Here is a 23,945-nt window from a genome sequence, read left to right on the forward strand (position 1 = left end):
GTGTTCTGCTGTTTCATCACCAAGGACACCAGAATACATTGGGGAATCTCTCAAATGATCGCGAGATAGGATTTACCTTGCTGAGAGAAATTTCTGAGCTGGCACAAAGTAATACTCCTTATTCGAGAACCGTTGTTAATAAAGGTATCAGGTTTCAATTTATTAAAAAAAGAGTGTTTTTATTAACATTCGATAAGTCAAAGTTTAAAGCGAAAGAATTGAATTGCCGAAAGGCACTTGAAAAAATAAAAAAAAGCTATGCATGTTATATGTGGACCCAAATGAGAATCGCGGTGTTACATTATTCAGAACACATTTCTTCTCAATCTGATCAAAATACAAGTCAACTTTAATCATATTGATTTCTCCTTCACCAAAATAAAAGTCAATATTATCATGAGAGTAGCATTAATCGCACTAATTTGAGATTACTTAGTCCTATCCCGGCTTGAAGTAATCCTCTGGTTGTTTGCGTCTACATGTTCTGTATAATCTGAAAACGATAGAGAGTGCATGTGCCTTTCAATAAATTCTGCCGCTTAAAGGCCCACTACCTTTCCGGAGGAAAATTTAAAGGTTTCTTAAAAACATTAATAACAAAAGAAAATATATATCGATGGCTTAAGATGAGGTTACAACACCAAACATATGCAAGATTTCCTGTCTAATATACGATAACAGTGGAGATTCATTTCGCTGTTTTGCCGTCTGGCGCAGTGATAGTCAACTACCGCGCGGCATTTAGGACGACGGCGGGAAACATAAAACGACCCGCGTTATGAAAATTAACATTTTATTTATTCTAATTAAACAGTTCTGAAGGTGATGATAAGTGTACTAGTAAACGTATAGTTAATAACTTCTGCGACTCTATAAAATTCTTGATCTCGTTTTACATTCCTATTTTAAAATTAAAAGCCGTTTCGGAAAGGTAGTGGCCCTTTAACACTTTTCAATACATTTCTGTAGATCAAGGCCACGCTATCTCCACAACCTTGAACTCAATACATCATCCTGTATTTCTTCTACAATCTGGTGTTTCTAAACAGGTTCCCGTATTCACAGTCTTCACACAAAGTTCTAAGATCAGTTAGGTATCGATCAAATGATTCATCCGGATTCTGATTGCCTTTATGAAACACGTATCTTTTGTAGGTAATATCTATACATTGTAGCTGCAATTTATGTTATAGTCTCTTCATTTCTTTATCGGCGGTTAAATCTGATCATTCTCGTCCTCCAAGAATGTAAATATGTTATAGATTTCTACTGGTGACTTACTCTACATCATCTGCACTTCATCGACATTAAACAGACACACAGATACAAAGAAAAAATACAAAGAATTACTTACGGCACCAGTACGATGAAATGATTATTTCCTCGTTTTTCAGAAGTGGGATGTATCTTTTGTTGGTTCCATGGCTCGTGAGGTTCACGTTGTTATTGTGTTGATGTAGAGTTGAATGATGAAGAACTCCAATTTCTGTCGACATTTTATTTCATGTGGTACATTTCAACTTACAATATACGTGAAAGCATGGTTACAGAGTAATGTTGTGGTTGGCCCCAAAATGGGACCAGACACAGGGTGTGTCCGCTATCCGTCTCTACTCTGTATATGTCTCCGTATGTATCACTGGCCAGTCTAATATATATATACTGATCAGATATCGCATACGTGTACAAATGACAAGTTACTCATGTTAGTACGCCATAAAATTATATAACAACAAGGAACTTTTCTATACACCAGACTGTTACGTCGTTGACAAATAGCTCATTTGCCCTGGATAGACAACATGTTACGCGACACGACGACAGGTCCCTAAGGCTAGGCCACACGTACAGACATGGACTACATACATGTACTGTTAAAACATATAATATGTATTTCAATGGTACAACTATTATATTTAAATTTAACTTTTCCATTATTATATCACATGTTTTATGTGTATGATATGTACATCTGTTTTATGTGTATGATATGTACATATGTTTTATGTGTATGATATGTACATGTAATCTGTTTTATATGTATGATATGTACATGTAATCTGTTTTATGTGTATGATATGTACATGTAATCTCTTTTATGTGTATGATATGTACATCTGTTTTATGTGTATGATATGTACATCTGTTTTATGTGTATATGTACATATAATCTGTTTTATGTGTATGATACATGTATGTACATGTAATCTGTTTTATGTATATGATATGTACATCTGTTTTATGTATATGATATGTACATCTGTTTTATGTGTATGATATGTACATCTGTTTTATGTGTATGATATGTACATCTGTTTTATGTGTATGATATGTACATCTGTTTTATGTGTATGATATGTACATCTGTTTTATGTGTATGATATGTACATCTGTTTCATGTTTATGATATGTACATCTGTTTTATGTGTATGATATGTACATCTGTTTTATGTGTATGATATGTAGATCTGTTTATGTGTATGATATGTACATCTGTTTTATGTATATGATATGTACATCTGTTTTATGTATATGATATGTACATCTGTTTTATGTATATGATATGTACATCTGTTTTATGTGTATGATATGTACATCTGTTTTATGTGTATGATATGTACATCTGTTTTATGTGTATGATATGTACATCTGTTTTATGTGTATGATATGTACATCTGTTTTATGTGTATGATATGTACATCTGTTTTATGTGTATGATATGTACATCTGTTTTATGTGTATGATATGTACATCTGTTTCATGTTTATGATATGTACATCTGTTTTATGTGTATGATATGTACATCTGTTTTATGTGTATGATATGTACATCTGTTTTATGTGTATGATATGTACATCTGTTTTATGTATATGATATGTACATCTGTTTTATGTGTATGATATGTACATCTGTTTTATGTGTATGATATGTACATCTGTTTTATGTGTATGATATGTACATCTGTTTTATGTGTATGATATGTACATCTGTTTTATGTGTATGATATGTACATCTGTTTCATGTTTATGATATGTACATCTGTTTTATGTGTATGATATGTAGATCTGTTTATGTGTATGATATGTACATGTAATCTGTTTTATGTGTATGATATGTACATCTGTTTTATGTGTATGATATGTACATCTGTTTTGTGTGTATGATACATGTATGTACATGTAATCTGTTTTATGTTTATGATATGTAGATCTGTTTTATGTGTATGATATGTACATCAAATCTGTTTTATGTGTATGATATGTACATGTAATCTGTTTTATATTTATGATATGTACATGTAATCTGTTTTATGTTTATGATATGTATATGTAATCTGTTTTATGCGTATGATATGTACATCTGTTTTATCAACATTATACGTCCTCGGTCAATATTTTTTCTTAGGTCGATTTAACCATGTATCGACCTCATCAAAATGCTATATCTGTTTTATTATTTTTTTATTATTTTTTATATTTTGAAATGAGTATGAAACTAAATATGCAACGCATTGTATATTCTGCTTCGTGATGACATATACAATCATATGATATTGTAACAAGTAAATTTAAAAACAACATATGAAAACAGTATCCATTGAAGCACTTAACGCTTTTATTACACCCGGTGCATACGTGTTTGTAAATTACATACATGTACATGTACTCCATTATACCTATAGCTCCATATCTTAAAGGTGATAAAAACAGATTTTAAAAATGCTATTTTTGTGTTGATATTTGTTTATTGTGGTGCACTTTATGATTTCCAACAAAAAATACAGGTTGCATTTGACGTAATTTCCATAAAATGTGCTTGAAACGAAGTCCACAACGACCCTTGTCTAGAACGATCGCATCGCTTATCGCCCCTGATATCACCAGGTGGCCGTAGATTCGTGACGTCATCTGAGACAAACAGCTGTGACAAGAGCATATGGGTCAGTGTTGCGGTATTGGCGATTATAGATATTTAAAACAGTCGCGCTACGTGTAATTGCTATATTGATAAGTGGAAATGAATCCGTATATATAATACACAATCTATAACATACCTTGATAAAATAAAAACGATCGTTTACTCATTCTAATCGTCATATTCTGGGCTGTAAAATTGTTATATTCTTTAGGTCAAAAGTCATTTGACATCGTGTAGGCTACGGGTGTGTCAACTCAGGTTCAAGGAGGTTACGCTTGACTTTTGTTTGTAAATTAAAACTCTAAACATAGACTTTAAAGTTTATATTAACAATAAGAAATATAAGTTTGTAAGAAAATGGACCAAAACATCAATAACACTACATGCTAAATGTATATACATATAATGCATTATATAAAGTCGCCACCTTTCGTACCCTTTCTAAAATCCTATCATACCGCGACAAACGTGCCCCAATCCCGCCTTATATATGTACTACACACCTCTATTTCCTATTTGGAACTTAATCCTTCAGAACACCGCACAGAAAGGGTTAGGCTTATTTATTTTTTAAAGTTCTGTAATGAGTTTTACGGATTTATTCCACAAAATTTCGGGGCTTTCCGTGTACGAAAATAGAATAACATGTACAATAGTAACACTGCACGCACGACCGATAAAAAAGACGGGACAAAACACAGGTACTAGATACAATGACCAAATATGCATGATATGTACTCGTGGACAAAATATGCATGTTTAATATAACACAGGGCCATGAAACAACATATTTCTTATAAAACACAAATCATTCACAAGACCGCTTCATTATATATTATCTAAGCGTGCGCAGTTTTGGAAATAACAAACCTGTCGACCTTAAGTAAATTTTAAAAGTATACGAACAGTCCACACGATGAGTACGCAAATTGGCCAAATTGGCGAGCATTGTGGTGTTTTGAGGGTTCGGGGGAGACGTTTGATTAGTTTAACGTCCTATTAACAGCCAGGGTCATTAAGGACGTGCCAGGTTTGTTGATGGAGGAAAGCCGGAGTACCCGGAGAAAAACCACCGACCAGCGGTCAGTACCTGGCAACTGCCCCACATGGGATTCGAACTCGCGACCCAGAGGTGGAGGGCATGTGGTAATATGTCGGTACATCTTAACCACTCGGCCACCGCGGCCCCCCGGGAAAACATATTACGATTCAAAATGGCTGAGATATGAGTTTCACAATGTATTTTAATGATTTTGCGAGCGGCGAAGGCGCGATATTTTGGTGTTTGGGGGTCCGAAGGTCTCCCCCGAGAAGGAAAAATATTACTATTTACAATGGCTGTGATGAGTTTTACGATGTATTTTGATAATTTTAAAGCGTTTTTAACATTGTAATTTTTCGATTTTAAATTACCTGCATTTAAATAATGATAATATTGTTAATGTCGTCATATCATTATGCAACCCTGCTCGATCTGAACATACCGGTTTCATGCAATCGGCACATTGTTGTTTAACTCAAAGTACAAAGAAATTAAATAATGAATTTTAAAATTGTCTTGCTCAAATTTTTTGAACTACATGCAGTAGAATCCCTAAAGTGAAGTATGAAAACTGTTTAGGAGGACATTTTTTTCTTTTAAATGCGCAGAACATTTCAGTCGACGAAAATGGGGGGCAAAAAGACACAACAGATAAATAACCTGAGTGTATTTTTTTTGTCTTCGTATGCTTGTAACGGATGATTTTTTCATCAAAACGTAGGTCTAAAGAGGTGGGCCGCAATAATTGTCCATTTTCACCACGATATTATTTTGCACATACAATTACCAGTATGTATATCAAAACTCCCCGGTTAAATTTATGTGTAAACTATGAATTACATACATGCACAGTCGTATTACTCCAGGGTGGACTGAATAGGAAAGTAATACTTATTCATTCGTGAAAAATGACCTTATATTTAACCCCTCACATGATACTCCACATGATATATGTACTCGACATTAATGACATCATCATTTACATATAGTGACGTCATTTTATAGGTTATGACGTCAATAATGTGTCATTATGTAGGGGATAAATCACGCTACCCAATAAGTCGAAATATAACATATTTTTCTCCGTGTGTATTTCAGTAAGTACTAAGACCTGTGGCTATAATACACATGCAAGTTGACAGTTCCGCGATCGGCACACCGGCTTCCGGTGGTTGATTGTCTCAGATGACGTCACAACTCATCGGAACTCAAGGGAGGCAAGTCATACAAAAAAATCTGTCGTCGAAAAGATGTGAAGATTGCTTTCATTAATTTTACTATTTAGAGACAAAATATAAGCAAATATCAAACTGGTATATATTTAGATAGGACATACAAATGTTTCTAGCGTATTATCTCATTTTCCATGTCCCTTCTGTTTTTATCACCTTTAAGGACACCGTCAATTAAATGTATAGTTTGTTCTCCGTTGAAATAATCCACTTCGACGTCAAACATATATTAACAGATTCAGATTGACATAAAGATACATTCTCTTATGCTTAGTACTCCATTCCGTAAAATAAAAATCGTATACATACAGTAGGATTAGCCTAGGCCTAATGTTGTAACTAGCCTAGGTGGAATTTTGAAAATAAACATCAAACGTATTCACTATTCAATGGCTCCAGATGCTTAATGTATGTTATTCGATTATTTCCTACTTTCCTACCGTGTTTATGTTGGAAATTTAAAAGTTTAAACTGTAGTTCAGCTGGAAGTCATCATCATCTTTGATAGAAACCGAAATAATCAACGTCGTCTGTCACATTTTGTGGTTACGCTTCAAACACAGGTCATCAAAGCGTTTGTTTCAAAGCGCCAGGAACACTAAGCGTTTTGGTAACGTAGACGATAACGTTATCTAAAAATAACCATGCAATATACTTTTTCTATATACCACTTCCGGAAAAATCGTACAATATAGTTTTTTATCGGTGATCACGTGGCGTGTTTTTGACCAATGAGAAGTCACTGTGACAAAAAATCAAGAAAAATAATAATGTATCCTATATTGCATCTCCCGATTGTCATCGATTTATCCATAACATTCGAGTAACGGTCGAGTGATCAAAGGCTCTCCTATTACGTTATGTTCTATATCAATACCAGATAAAATGATTTCATCATTGATATGATATTATTTCAGAAACATTGTATCGTATATTGCATCTCCCGACTGTCACTGATTTATCCATACATTACACATTATTTTGTATCAGCAAACGAACAATTAAATGGCCATGTTATGCTTTTAGGCTATTATGTGTGTACAACTGGTGATTTGTAAATAAGAAAGAAAAATAATAATAAAAAAAAACAACAAGATATCCAGATGGCCTGTATCGCTTTTTCTTTCATACCTACACGTGTAATACTGGCTGGTCTAGGGCAATACACTCATGTCGCCTGAGGCTGTATTGCATGGCTACCCATGCAATAAAGCCTCGTGACGTCACGGCGTCAACAAAATCTCTATTTCCTCGGTAAAATTTTAACATTTTTTTCACAAAATTGACTGGTTTTACTATAAAAGATGAAAGCAACGGAATTTGTGTTGAAAATATCACGTAATTTTTCATGTATGGAAATTGACTTCCAGTCGTGGATTTCTTCGAATTTATTTCAAAATGGCGGGATGTTATAGTTGTAAAATTGCAGTAAAACGTCGTGGTATGAAAGAAAAATACTCTTTCATAAGTGAATATGAAGGATAGGGATATTCTACCCTCGGGATCACAAAATGTTGCAAAACCCTCGGCAAGCCTCGGGTTTTACTACATTTTGTGACCCTCGGGTAGAATATCCCTATCCTTCATATCCACATATGAAAGAGTCTTATAAGATGCTCCCGGATAGAGTTGACACTCTCATTTTAATCTTACACCAACTTAGTTGATGGAAATGTCTAGTATTACACAAGTGAGGGGTTTTCATATTAAAACTAAAACGTGATTGACAGTAGAGATTAAAAGGCTACTGTTTTTTTGTTAATATTTCTTTTTTTTTAATTTTCGTTTAATTCGAGGATTGATCCAAATTTGCGAAAATTAATATCTCGCGAATGTATTATAATTATTGTTTACATATCAGAGCCTGTCAAGTGAATGACGAGTTCAAATGTTATACATATCATGGTAGGATATGTTATGATTTGATTGAGTCTATCGGGCCAATTTCTGTCCTTTTATCGTTTTACTGATCCTTGTTCATCATTCGAGCCGAGCATCATTGCGGTACCGAACAAGAATAAAATGTGCCATGTCCCTGTGTGACGTAAAAGTCAAAACTAAGAACGTCTCTGTAACAAACGACGATACAAAAACTATATGAAAGTCAATGAAAATTGATTTATCTTTAATCTGTTGTTTATTTTGTTTCAAGGCTAAAGGGTTCATAAACAACAAGAACCATGCCGGTCCCATCTTGTTACGGTGACTCTCAATTTTGAAACAAAGCAGGATACAACCGTATCACACAGTATAGAAACTTCCGCAACTTTGGCGGACGATTTTTGCAAAAAATTCTAAATCTATTTTAATGTTTTTATTTTTCATCTGGATACCACTGATAAGATAATTGTTTCTATATAACTGTATGACAAATTGTAATATTTTCATTTTTTATTCTAATTAGTTGTATTATAATGACGGACCGATTGTTTATGTCTCTCGTTGTAGACTTGCACGAGTCCAGAGACTCGCAATTTTTTTTTATTAATTGATATGCAAAATAATTGATAAAATAAGAATGAATTGAAATATAAGGATTGAATCTTGCTTTGGTAGATTTCATGGGATGATGATTTGAGTTTGACTTGAAACAAACCTAACATGAACTGCTTTGCAGTTCATTCAATTTGTTTCAATTCATAATCCCATGAAATCGACCAAAGCAAGATTAAATCCTTAAATTTAATAGACCAGCAAGTAGGCGACACATGAAAGAGTCACGCATTAAATGAAGAAAGTCGTTTAAAGGAAATAACTCTTGATGACTCTAAACGGCTAATGAGACTAATTCACGTACCACGTGATACTCGATAACGTTTGAGCGGGGCTACATTGTATGTGCTTTATTCTGTGTAATGTTCCCGCGGAAATGACGTTAGCACTGGATATCATCGTTTGACGTCATTTCATTACCACTAGACCGCTTGCTTACTGACAAAATGTCATTTATTGATTTTGCCTCTGGGATCCCCATGACTATGAATGACAGTCAAAGGTCATTTATTTGAACAAACCTGAATACTACACACTTCTCACAAATATGAAACTAATTGAAATGGAATAAATTTACATTAGCAGAGAGAGAAAGTGAGAGTTAATACTATTGCAAGTGACACAGGTGCTTTGACGTTCATCTGACAAAGGTTTCTTTATCAAAGACTAAAAGACAGATTACAGGCAGGATTTACAGCAAATAAATCCACTAAGTCGCCATTAGTTCAACGTAGCACATTTACATATCATTATCATATAAAACCTGAGTGTCCTCTTTAAATGTTCATTCTAATTAAATTTAGTTGTGTGAAGCATGCAGCTATGGCATATGGTAGGAAGTTAATAATAAAACATTCGGCAAAGTTTCACTGTTGGAGCCCCACCTATCTGTCTGTCTAACTACGTATATAAAATATGATTGTCCTCTCCTCCCCTTATGACACTTCAAACTGTATTTCATTTCCTTGTACACCATCCACGCAGAAAAGTAATCATAACTTAAAGTAACAATTTAGCAATGTAACCCGTTTGGAGCCCCTCCGTACGATGGACCATATCAGCTGACATGGCAACTGCTTTACTAAAGTGTAGTTGTACACATATTTGTGGTGAATGTCATGGCAACTGCTTTAGTAAAAAGCACTTGCCAACATGTTTTGTCATTACACTCGTTTGGCAACTGCTTTACTATAGTAGCTTTTTTGTCGTCCTTACGCATGGCCCATATCAGCCGTATTGGCGAGTACATTCCACACCGATATCTAGCCGAGTTTGACGCTGTACAGGTGTGCTGATTAAATGACCTTTGCAGCCAAAACTATACTTTACGACACCTTAAGACAAATTGTACTTTATACAAATAACATACCCGTAGGTGGCAACAAGTTATTGTACGGTAAATGAAGTATGTTTATAATTGTCAGATCCGGATCCTATGAGGGTGACAACCACATGATAGCTTGTAGGGTGGAATAGACTGACACCAGACCTTAAGTTGTTGATAAGACTTTCTCAGCAGAGTTCCCCTTCATTACATTATTTCCTCCTAGTTTGAAACTTAATCAGACACGCAGAAGATAAAAATAATTGAGCCAATTTTTAGTGCTTTTTTCCAATATTTTAGAGACTGGTAGACAGTCTATGAGAGAAGCTTACTTCACAGCCAAATTCAAAGCAGGCGTTCAATTCACCTAAATCTCTCATTATATACCCCTATCTAGGGAAAACCAAAATGTCCAACTAATACCTGATATTATCAAAGATGAATAGAAATAAGTATTAAACTTGAGTTTACCATACATGTATATTGAGGTACTTCACTTAAAGCCTACTTTCACTCCAACGTCAACATTAGCCACAGACTGCTTCAGTGTATAAAACCTTTGTTTTCGTCACCTACCAATGATTCTACCAATAAAAGTGTCATAAAATCTCGTTTTGGTTTCAAAGCTCATTTAATTATCAGCACACATTACAGCGTCAAACTCGGGTAGATATCGGTGTGGAATGTTAATTGTCTTAAAAGCCAGACATTCGCCAATACGGCTGATATGGACCACGCGTAATGATGACAAAACAGTTTCTCTAGTAAAGCAGCTGTCAAGCGAGTAAAATGACAAAACATGTTGGCAAGTGCTTTTTACTTAAGCAGTTGCCATGACATTCACCACAAATATGTGTACAACTACAGTTTAGTAAAGCAGTTGCCATATCGGCTGATATAAGCCATCGTACCTCCGCTCTATTCACAGTGGCATTTAGCATTACATTCAAGCTTTATTTACATAAAACATTATTGTCCTCCCCACAGTCACTCTCCTACGCACCATTTTGTTGTATACAAGCGTTTTGAAGGTCTCATAGCCATCAGATCGATTCCTTCTTCAGTGCAAGAGATTTATCCTCAAGCTGGATTTCCATCACTACTGGATTGAGAAGTATTGATGAGATATCGAGGAATGACAGGCTAGTTTGATTTTCATTTTCTCAGTGGCTTGTGTTACACCTCATTCCTAAATCCGTAGCGCTATATTTTGTCATTTCGATAATAACATTTAATGTAAAATCATGCCAAATTATGAACTTCAAGTATATCATGTGCATCACTTTCTCATTTTAAATAATTTGTAATATTTTGTACTTTGTCAGCAGTCTTTTAGTGGTTACTTGTAGGGTTTAAAATATAATATTTCCAAAGCCTTTTTGGTATGTAGATGTCCTGGTTGTTTCTGGTGATGCTGGCGTTGTTACTGTAATTGTCCGGCATGGTGTCTTTGTTGTGGTTTAATGATGATGGAGACTAATATTGTGTCGAAGTTATACTTCTTTCTGTGATGTATATTTACATTTAAACTTCCTCTTTTTACAAAGACAGTATTTTTACAATACACGTGTAACAATGGTTTTTACATGTACACATAGTGCATTGCTGTGGTTTGCCCCAAAATGGGACCAGACCCAGGGTGTGTCCTCTTCTCTGTATTTATGTACAGTATATCACCGGCCAGCCCTTATTTTTACTAGTTAGATATCACATGCGTGTACAAATGACGGGTTATTAATGTTAGTACAACATAACATTATAAAGGTAACAGCAAGGAAACTATTTTAGAATGACTGGTCTGACAAGTACTAGACTTTTACATATATTATGTCCTTGTGACATATACACGACTTAGCCATTACATTTCAGAAATATGTCCTGAAGATTATTCACATTAGTAAATGTAATATTACATTTCCGTCCACTGAGACCAATATGTAGATGTAAAACAAATCGTTATGCTATTATCTTTGTATATACGTTTGTACATTTTAAACTTTTGCACCATGATTTCATTAACAACCAAATATCATCCGTGGTAAATATTTTGGAGTTCAAATGTCCTTCGAGAAATTAATGTAAATCCCCCTTGCTTAAATTTATAACTTTACAGTAACTTTTTACTATATCTTGCATGTTTCACTGTGCACAGTTTTGATTAAAATAATTCAACAAATCACGTCATTACATTATGTAATATGTCAATGATATATATAAATACAATATTTAGTAAACAGCATCCACTGAAGTGCAGCGTTAGCGAAAGCTTTCGGAGCGCAGATTTATATCAATATTTGTTTTTTCATCCAAAAAGTATTTACATAGAATCTTATGCATACTTCTTTCTGATAAATCTTCAAACTTTATTTATTAAAAGATATTATTTAGAATAGATAGACTATATCAAATGTCTTATGTATTCTAAAACATCAAGCATTGTTTGCTATTTATCCGCATAGATTGCTTTCAAATTGATAATTTTTAAGGATGTTAGTATTATTTCAAAACTTTTACTTTTACAACTGATGCTAACTAATTACCAGGAACTGTTGACCTAGATGATGTTTGGAGGAAACTGGGAACATTTGGTAAATACCAAATCATACAAGCTACATTGCTGCTCACCACAATCATTCCGGAAGCCATTCAACTTCTTGTTGTTGTCTTCATAGGTAATTTCATAAAAAATGTTTATACTGTATAGTTGTTTAAATTCACATGGGATTTAATTTTGATAAATTCGCGGATTTATCAAAATGCAAATATTATTATTTAGTGTGACAATATTCATGGTTTTATATTTTTATCAAAGCCTGCCAGGTGAGTGACGATTTCAATGATAAAATTCGCGAAAATTAACGCCTGCGAAAACAGTATATTGCTAGATTTCACGCCCGCAAAATTTAACAACTATAAAGTATACCATTTCATCTTCGATACTCCAGGAGGGGTTAGTTTCACTGTCATCATATCCATCCCAGGACATATCGAAACAAAACATTTCTTTTTTTAATGTAAAGGAGAGCAACGTCCAACCTCAAGGCAACACAATCAACCTCAGTATGCCACTAATCGATTCATTTAATGAACGTAAAAGAAATTTTCTGTAGTGTGCTGTGATTGGTCAGTTTTTTCCTCTAATGAACTGCCTGTATTTTACTATTTGATAGCCCAGGGGAGATATAACGACGGTGAAACTAACTCCTGGAGTATCGAAGATGATATCCTTTCTACTATTGATTTTTTGTAACTGATAAAAATACCATACTTATCTACTAAACAAATCTCTCAACAAGAGACTGATTTATGTTCTGTTTAATATTAATGAGGGTAGTGACGATCGATTCATACGCATTCGTCAGCTACATGGCAACACTAGAACATGTGTGCTTTTAATCTGAGTTTTTTTTTTAAATTTTATCTAACATTTATGGTCAATGGCCTTTCGTTCTTTTTACTATTAATAATGTATTTTCTATACTTTTTGAGGGAGGAATTTGAGCTCACGTTGTTGGAAGAAAATGAAAGTGTAGGCAACCAGAGAAATAAAGATAGTTGTAAATATATTTACATGTTATTCCATGTGGGGGTTTAGTTGTAAATCTTTAAATTTTCTATGTGCCATTAAATTAACTACTACAATTCACAATCACTTTGGCTCTTATATTCATTGCGTTTTCACCATATGATATGGCACCGTAAATTCTATTAATACTGAGAGAGACAAGGCATTCGATGAGTGAGTCGTAAAGAAAAAAATTATATAATTTCATTTTATTTGGAATAGAAAAAATGTAATGTCAGAAAGATTACAAACGGGCCATCAGGACCACTAACAAAAAGATCAAATTAGATTATTTTTGTAGGATACCGTCCTCCATATCAATGTGCAAATTTAACTTCCGAGCATACTTCACCGTACAAAGGACAATATGGAAACTTTACTAGTGTAGATATTACCTACCACGACTGTTCGGTGGACTTAGCCTTTAACGGCACCAACACCACTCATCTGTCGTTGTCACCATGTCCAGCCGGGTATACCTACGATCTAGAGAAGGATAGAACGTTTGTGACAGAGGTAATATGCGTATTTACAATCTAGAGAAGGATCGAAAGTTTACGAAAGAGGTGAGACGCGAATGTATAAAATCTAGAGCATGAGTGAACGTTCATGATAGAGGTAATACACCTATGCATGTATATAAGATCTAAAGAATGATAGAACGTTTGTGACAGATGTAATGCGCATATATTAAATCCAATATTAGCTTTATACCGTAATGTTGATTGCTTCAAATATTCATTACATAAACAAAATGCGTTTTGAAATCAATATGAATATGCACGGAAAGTTTGCGAAAAGAAACAACTTCATAACGTTTACATAAATTAGTTAATTATAGTTACATTTAAATGAAGTGCATTAGCATTACTACTTTTGATAAAAACTCCTGAAGGTGCGGATCTTTCATTTCAATTTACTAGTACAATCTTGTGTGCGATGGGGGCGAAAGAGCAGAATTATCACAGACTCTACTGATAATTGGCCAGGTGATAGGAGCTGCCATTCTGCCTCAATGCTCCGACAGTTTCGGTAGGAAACCTATACTGGTCCTGTCGAACATTGGACTACTCTTAGCAGGATTAGGAGGAAGTTTCTTACCTACTTTTACCGGCTTCGCCATCATGCGATTTATAATTGGATTTTTCCAACAGGTTTGTTAATGCAACGTATTCTCGACTCCATATATATATCTATAAGCCGTTATGAAAACGTATACGACCATTTTTGCACGATATTTCTATGCGCGTATACCACTAGCAAATGCAATCGTAAAAGAACGAAATTATACAAGAATTACAATAGCAATGGATAGAATCGGTGCTTTGTTAATTCTGTTTTAAGCGCACTTCCACATAAAAGATTAGCATATGCCTTTAATATCACTGACGTATTTCAGGTTTAAAAAACATATCTAATTTAGATTTTAACGTACTTGGTCTATTTTGAACAATATATTGAGAGATCAGACATCACGAGGAATCTTTTTCAGCGTTTCATGTTTATTAGACTTGCCACCAGAAACATTATTGATCAGCAGAATCATAGTAATAGATTGTCTCTCCTCTCCCTAGTTTGATAGTGTACCAAATGGGTATCAACTTCCAAAAGCCATCCGGATTTTGACCAGTCTCAAGAAATAGACATGATACAAATTTCAAGCCAAATACTAGTGATGCCTAATACTAATATTCTAGCGACCGGTTGCTAGTATACAGGGACTGTGTGAGGGAAGGTTTGCTAATCTTTCAATGAACAAAACTTCTTTTTATTTTCTTAAGAATCCTACACTAGCATAATCAAGCTTTTAACCAAACTTGCTACAGCTAAATGTCTTCACACAGTTTAGCAAAACAGCCCAAAATATACCAAAGCATGATGTGTTTTAAAATCCAATACTGCTATAGTAATAAGTTTTATCTATTTTTTTCCGAATTAGAAATTGAATTATTCCTTTACACGCTTTTATCTATGCATGCGACATTTGGTTTTGTAAAATCGGTCAATATCTTAAATTTTAGAGGGCTAAACAACTGTATGATGTAAGTGCTGCTTTCAATGACATGTACTTGTATTTTATACCATCCTACATAAATTCGATTAAAAATGCTTATTGTTGATCAAAACATTGTCCTTTATGATAATTATTTGACACAGAGAGGTATCACAATGTAGATTTAGGCATTTAAAACATAACATGCAAATGTTTTTTATATAAATTCTTGCCATATCTATACCATATTGTGGAAATGGTGTTTAATACAAGTTGCAATAAGTGATGCCAAATCCGTTTGTGATTTATTTACAATAACATATGTTTGAACTAAACAACGCCCTATCCAGTGTACAGGTGACAAACATGTTACTTATAACTACATTTTTTCAGGGACTCGCTATGGCTCGCCCTGCGCTAATGTTGGAACTATTTCCGGCGGAAGCAAGATATTTGACAGAGTTATCAGCCCTAGGCTGGTGGACAACCGCTTCTCTTCTCATTACCCCAATCGTATACTTTCTCAAAGAGCTTTCTTGGCGCTATCTGTACCTCATTTTTACTCTAATATCGACATATAGCATTTTTGGATATTGGTACGTAATTCAGTTGCATTATTTATGATTTGTCGGATCAAAGTAACACTGTATGTGCTTATATTTGTAGTGTTGTTCTTAAGTATTTATATTAAAAATGAAAAAAAATTCTAATCTATATACTTTGTTCTTTAAATTATCTTTTTCCGAAATTTCCTATTACATAGCAAATACTTTGTAGATTCGATATTTTTGCAATTATTTTGACATCGTTTTCCCGTAGATTTTAATATGCATATAATAGAAACATACTACATTTGACACATGATAACAGGCTTTGTCTTACGTATTCACTCTACAAAACAACACTATGGTACATGCATGACTTATAGAACTAAACAAAAATAATAATCTAATTATAGAATTATAAAAAATATGATTACAGAAATATATACATACATTTTTACGACATCAAAAACAAAAAACGCCAAATGTGCGGTTTGTAACTTTCATTTGTACATCGTAATCTTGAATTTATCCTACAACCGTACATATATGAACAAAATTCTTCAAAACTCGTACAGAAATGATAGAATAATAACATGATTTATTAAATAAAATTACATGTATCACGCTAGAATAAATATTTCATTATTATGTATTAGGATTTATGACGAATCCGTACGATGGCTTCTTGCAAATGGCAGAACCAACGAAGCAAAGAGAATCCTAAGAAAAGCTGCAAAAATGAACAAAATCGACGAAAAAGGTATTCTTGACGTAGTGGAAGAGATATTAGCTACCGGATTAAATACCAAAAATTACGACAGTAACGCTAGCGAAGAAGAAACCAAGAGGTTGCCGGAAGAGCCGATTCACAGTAGCTACCAAAGAGATAACATTCCACCGAAATATACTCTCTTTACGTTGTTTAAAAGACGTCGGATAGCTATCATAACTACTATTATGATAACTGTTTGGTAGGTATATATATATACATATAGTTACGGCAATTTGTTTTCCCAATTTCTAATTTCAAGATAATGATATTGCCATCTTTAGATTATATTGACGATAGAGTATTTTAAACATTTTGATTACATATTCGAAACAGTAATTTCAGTAATTTGGTTATATATATATACGTTATATTGATTAATATCAGTACTTTGATTATATGTACGAAAAGAGTACTTTAAGTAGTTTGATTATTTACAGGACTGTTGACAGCCTTGTCTATTATGGCCTGATCCTGTCTTCGGCCTCACTGCCTGTGGATAGATACCTCAGCTTCTTTTTACTGACCGTCGCCGAGTACCCTGTCGTCTTGTTTGAATATTCATTGATGAATCGGTATGAATTCACTTACAATCATGAACTAGTTTCTATGTCATCTTAACATGGGAAAGATTTAGCTAGTGTAACAGAAAATATTGTAATCCAAAGGTCATGTTTATGTATTTTTACCTTTTTTTCTTTGAATTTTCCTGATCTCATCTATTGATGGATTTCAACCAAATTTGGCTTACTTATAGAAACTTGTCTACATTCTCAGTTCATAATATTCACATAATTATCCGTTTCCTACTTTTTGAGAAAACGACGTTTTTATTAGAAAGGCAAACTTTTTCGTTGCCATTTTGGTAAGAACAAAGAAGGAAATGATGTCATAAAAATTCAACGGTGCACCAAAATAATGATATTTTGAAAATGAAGCATCGAACAATTTTGATTATTTGAATATTATTTACTGAAAGTGTAGACAATTCTCTATAAGTATACCAAATTTGGTGGAAATCCATCAATAAATGAAATCAGGAAAATTCAAATTAAAAAAAGTAAAAAATGCAAAGAATATATAGTAATATAACAACAGTGACGAATACTTATGTCCCATGACTGTAGGTCTGGCCGACAGGAGTGGACATGTTCTGATCAAGTATATGTTTTACAATATCAAATAGTAAAAACAGATTAGAAAAGACTGTTGGCCTTTTTGATGAGCAAAACAAACCAATTATCAACTGAATCTTAGCATAAGTGAAATTAATGAAAATATATTAAAATTCATTTTTTTTTTATCTAACCCGTGTTTTGCAGAATAGGACGAAAACGGTTCTGTATACTTTTTCACACTATAGCAGCTGTCTCCCTAATTGCCGGGACGGTAGCTAATTATTTCTCAGGTAATAAAGTCTACATAACCAAGGGACACGTGTACATACAAATATCATGCGTAAGGAAGAATTCGAACTGCGGTGGTCCAAAGGAGTATTTCTGCTTTATTGCTTTGAACTATCATCCACAAAACCAGTTTATAATTACTAGAATATAAGGTACTTGCAATTTGTACAAAATATAATTTAATAATTAATGTACATGTAATGTATTAAAACTATTGCTATAATTTTGAAATTAAATACTAGTTTTTTCTTGGATGTTTTCAAGTGTGATGACCGTAAAAATGATAATGACAAAATAAGATGGTAGAATTAATGACTTTAAAATTTACTTTGTAGATTTACGAGGGGCCAATGAAGCTCTCATGTTGTTTTTCTTCCTCGGAAAGCTTGGGATAACCGGCTCATTTAGTTGCTTATTTCTTTACACACCGGAAATTTACCCAACAAATCTCAGGTATCGATCAAGACGAACGACAAAAACCAGACTTTTTTTTTTTTTTTTTTTTTTGAATAATGCTTAAACAATTAAATTGTTCCTTTTCTAAAAAGTCTAACTCTAATACTAAAATTATAATCATTTTCTACTCAAATTACGATTTTGCAATTTGTTTAAATGTTTATGACTGTATTAAAATGTATATTTGTATCTTGTTAGCAATCGATTAGACTGACCACAGAACCTAATTCATTGATATTCTAAGCAGAATTATAATACTTAGTCTAGCTAGGTCAACCACCCAAACTAGTATGAAACATGTCGCAGAGACATTAATTATTAAGCCAAATTTAAGTGATGCTTTTAATATTCAAGAGACTGGGGACCAGTCTAGAACTTGATAAGCCTTCACACAAGCATTAACAATTGAAACGAAATGATTGGATAACACTGTTTCTTTTACAGAACAATTGGAATAGGACTGTCATCTGCAGCTGGACGGGTAGGCGGCATGTTGGCGCCGTTTGCTGGTCCTCTGGTAATCAATATACTGTAAACCAAATTTCTTTCGCGGCTATTAAATTTCGCGATTTCCATTTCAAAACAAGTTCACGAAGATTAGAAGTCGGCATTCGGAGATTTAAAAAACTAAATGGAAATCGCTTACAAAATAAATAATGTAGATATTCTTTCGCGAGATAAATTTTCGTAAATCTAATTGGCTCGTGAAATTGTCGATAGTAAATCGCACGTGAAGGAGTTTTAGTTTACAGTAAACAACTTATTAATTCTTAATCATGGAATTGAACATGTTTTTGTGTCTTAGAGCTTTAACACAAAAAGAAAGTCACAATGTACTCTGAACAAATATCGGTTTATGACTATAGTACACTCTGATTGTTGTCTTATATATTATCATAACTTTTACAACAAAAATATGTTCAAGTTAACTAGACTATCTAATTATTCCAATCAAGCAAAATAATTACATCTTGTAGCTAGGATATTTACTCTGAAAATCTCTACACCGTTGAACCATCCAGTGAGACAAGACATTTCAAATGCTGATGTCATTTTAACATATGTCTTGAGCCAATGAAAACGCTCGTTTCAAGCAAGAATTATAATATGCTAAATGCAATTTGACAACTGCATTACCAATTTTGTACATGGGGGAGTTGTATTTTTTTTATTACAGTAAAACACACTGATAACAAATTTATGAATAGAACGTAGTAATTTTCATTCTCGTCAAAGTTATGTAATTCCGTCTTTCCATTTTACATAGTTAGCTACCTTGCGGATAGGAATCGATTGTTAAGCCATAATTTTGTGAGCGCAACTCATGCCGTTTTCTCCATAAAGTATGACGTTACGCTCGCAAAAACATGGCGTCACAATCACTACCTACCCACAAGGGCAGATGGCTCTGTAATATGCAAATGCAGAATACGTATAAACGTACTATGCTTATTACAAAGTGATTGCACTGTTTTTCAGAGGTTTGTTATAACCATGTTTAACTGAATAATCAGAAAATACTTATCTCAAAAATAGTTTGCATGTGAAATTAATAACATTCCCTATGATAAATTTCTTATCTTTCAGGCAGAACAGGTGAGATGGGCACCTGGTGCCATTTTTGGTTGTCTGTGTCTTCTAATTATTCTGATACTCCCACAACTTCCGGAGACAAAAGGTCATGAACTTCCGACCCTTGTGGAGGATCTAGAGGAGTGGTACAAAGTCCACAATAGAACTGAAAAACAGAAGGAGAAAGACAACAACTATGAATCCGGATGATTTGCTGTATAGTGTGTACATTTTGCGAGTGACTTATTTTCGATTTCTTCACAATTTTACTCAAATCTGCAAGTTCTATACATTTTGACATCAGCGAAATGATGGCTTCAATATTGTACCTTCGTTCGGGATTTCATTATCAAGCGATTACTTTAACACCATTAAAAGCGTTATTCTTTGGTGTGTATATTGCATTTAGATAAAATGGTGTACTGTGAAATTAAATCTCGTGAATAAGTTGATGAAACCGGGAAATATGGACCATTCGAACGTACAGTGCTAACAACATGATGACGTCTTAAATAATATTTACTCGCAAGGGCAGATATATCATATAAATATGTGTCTTAAACTATGGAATTATCCAAGAACATTCGCATTCAGATAAATAACGATCTTCAGTATAGTACTCCGCTGTACTTTTGGTATGGTATATCTGAAGCGTGTTTCATTGTGTACATATTGTTTCTTTTTTTCAATTTATTTGTAATGCTAGATTTTTGTTTGTTTATTATACGACGCTGGCTCGACATATTACCATAAGCCGTCCACCTCTAGATCGGGATTCGAATCCCAAGTTCCTCCACCATAGACATGGCACGTCCTTTAATTTCAATTTCAACAAATTTTATTGACATATTATTTACAGTCAAGAGGATTAGACAGCAGGCAATGCCTATCTAAGTATTCTCCTTAAGGTGACAAGTGGCAAGAAGTAAGGATAAGTGGCAAAAAAGGAGGGAAGTAACTCCTTAATGTCAAAATTTAATTTATATATATATATATTTTTTATTTATTTAGTAACCAATTAAGGCATTTTATGTGGATTGTTATACTAAAAGTTATATTTGAAAACTAGCCAAACAGTCCATATGCACAATACATAGGCAATATTGATGGGATCAAAACCCAATGTCAGCAAATAATCATGTAGCATCAGGGTTACACAAGCTAAGTGGATAATATCGTGTTTTTTTAATCAGTTAAAATGGAGTTACTTCATGTTAATAAACATGTCAAATCAAATATTAAAAATATATGTATATATATAAAGACATTGATAGAAAAGGCATAAAACAAAGGGAAAAAATACTGTAGAATGATATATTCAATTTGCCCAATATACATTATTTAGGTGTATTTATGTACATTTATATATGTTTCATTTACATGGTATAAAGCTTTCAAAGCAAGATTTATAGATAATCTCATAAAAGAAAATTTGTAACAGAGTAGTAACAATTATCCATATCACAAAAATCATTTCATATTCTGTAATATATATATACTTAGAACTTTGAATAATGAATATAGAATTTAGAACCATGAGCCTAGTATATATTTGTAGCTTACCGGGGGGCATATCTCGTACAATGTACAGGAAAAATAGTTAAAAATACATATAACTCATACAGGAAATAAAAAAGATAAAATAAAATAAATAAGGACAATTAAATACATAAACAATAAATAGATAAGTAAATAAAATCGAGATAAGGTAAATACATATTTACAAATTGATAAAAAAGTATGATTTTCATAAAAGCTTTATATAGCACGTCCTTAAATGTTAATAGGACGTTAAACTAATAAAACCCAATAAAACCCAATCCATGAGAAACCATCAATTGTTTATCTATCGTTTTATGTATTAGTATAAAACGTTCAGTTAACAAATAAAAATAAATACCAGAACAGAATATGTATTGTTGTTGTTTTAAAGAAATATGGCTTGTTTCTTCCAAGGGGCCTGCTACGAACGGCTTATATACTCGCATGTAAATAACATTACACCTGAAATAATTCAAATTTGCTGGATTAACTCGTTCATCAATCTGCATTTGTCTTATTGCCACTTCTTTCAATATCTTTATTAATTCTATATTATTACTGCCGTTGAACCCTATGTGTGAACGCCGAAACTGTAATACAATTAGTATCCATATAGTACATGATCAAAGACAAGTACTCCGTGGATTCGAGAATCCAAACGTTTTCTTATTGGATGGTTCGTGGTTACAAGTTGGGCGGGGCCAAATATGACTTGAAGGGCACGTGGGTTACGATGTTACAATTTGGTGTTTGTGCCGAAGATGGACGGGGCCTCCATATGTATACATGTTTCAGCGAGGACCGATGATATGTCAACATAAAGAGTTATAATATTCTAAGATTGATCAAATTATCGTTGGTGTTATTTTTCTTTTATTAATTAGTACCCGGCTTAGTTTTCATAATCGACAATATGAATTCGGGAAGATCAGCAAACTTATGATCTATACATCTACCCTGTATGCAGTTTAAGTTTGGAGATACACACACATGTAATGTATGACTCGTACATGTACATGTAGTACTGTACTTACATGTAGAAATTTTCATCTTACATCTCTGGTATTTTTGGTATATTTTGCCAATCATACTGAAAAGTTTTAATTCCGTCACACGAATAGGCCTATAAAATCTAATTCTAAATTGTAGGCTAATATTTGTGACACAAGATAAATTAAGACGCGGGGTTAGTTTAAATTTTAATACCTCTAAAATTTGACCTGGATATGAATTTACGATTACCAATTAAAAACCGTTAGGATTTCCGAAATAAACTGGTACAAATTACAATGTGTGTGTGTTAAATGCAAAACAGATATATGTTAGCTTATAATTTGGTACCTTGAAACCCGTCATGAACTAATAAACTTGGAGTTTTAAAAATGAAAGGCAGATACGTATACAAAAACCGTAATGAGTTTTCTGATAAACCGATGCAATAATTTGCTAAATGAATTTTAGTGATAGCGATTGTATAATTGAAGTAATAAAAACACCTTTTTATGGTAAAGAACTTAATTTCAACGATTATATAAATTATATACAAAATTTTAAATCTAGTTGGATTTGATATCTTTAGGTTTTGAAAATAATAAACTTTATTAAATAATATTAAAAGTTGGATAAGCAGCGAATATTTACTTGAATAAAAAAGGAAACTTTCATAAAATGCCAGCATGTTAATACTATTTTTAAAAGAATATACCAAGAAATATAATGATTTGACCACAATTAGGTTAGTTCCATATGAATCTATATCCGGGGCTATACTCGTCATGAAATTTTGATATTTCTTATAAGTTTTAGATATTGTGGAGAATTTTGTTTTGTGAGATATCATTTTGTGAATAAAACTAATTTTGTATGATGATGACAAATATAATTAATTACTGTTAAAAGAAAATAGACCTTTTTTGTCAACGAAAGTCTAGAGCTACAAAATTGATTTGAAATCAAGTTGATTTCAAACTCTCCATTCTACAAACAGATAAGCTGAATTACACATGAAATAGACTACAGTCTATCACTTACCTTTATGATGACAATATGAACACAGATATACCACCACGCGTGACAACGCAGATGTTG

The 23,945-nt window shown here is 33.2% G+C and overlaps 1 protein-coding gene across 1 annotated transcript; it reads left to right on the top strand.

Annotated features, from left to right (window-relative positions):
* Positions 1 to 14,578: 14,578 nt before the first annotated feature.
* LOC138333116 (solute carrier family 22 member 6-A-like) lies at positions 14,579 to 22,219 on the top strand. The gene is made up of 8 exons (XM_069281246.1): positions 14,579 to 14,728; positions 15,961 to 16,163; positions 16,769 to 17,083; positions 17,322 to 17,456; positions 18,204 to 18,289; positions 18,623 to 18,740; positions 19,188 to 19,260; positions 20,331 to 22,219. Exons 1-8 carry the CDS (start codon positions 14,699 to 14,701, stop codon positions 20,523 to 20,525), a joined length of 1,155 nt encoding a protein of 384 aa, XP_069137347.1. The 5' UTR covers positions 14,579 to 14,698; the 3' UTR covers positions 20,526 to 22,219.
* The last annotated feature ends 1,726 nt before the right edge of the window (positions 22,220 to 23,945 follow it).

This window comes from Argopecten irradians, chromosome 10 (genome assembly GCF_041381155.1).
Source record: "Argopecten irradians isolate NY chromosome 10, Ai_NY, whole genome shotgun sequence".
NCBI classification, from domain to species: domain Eukaryota; kingdom Metazoa; phylum Mollusca; class Bivalvia; order Pectinida; family Pectinidae; genus Argopecten; species Argopecten irradians.

Bases quoted from the DNA above. Each gene is read 5' to 3' on its own strand.
- LOC138333116 (XM_069281246.1), top strand. From the start codon at position 14,699: ATGCGATTTATAATTGGATTTTTCCAACAG. The intron at 17,084-17,321 runs GTAGGTATATAT...GATTATTTACAG, and splicing joins ACTATTATGATAACTGTTTG to GACTGTTGACAGCCTTGTCT. The intron at 18,741-19,187 runs GTATCGATCAAG...TTTCTTTTACAG, and splicing joins ATTTACCCAACAAATCTCAG to AACAATTGGAATAGGACTGT.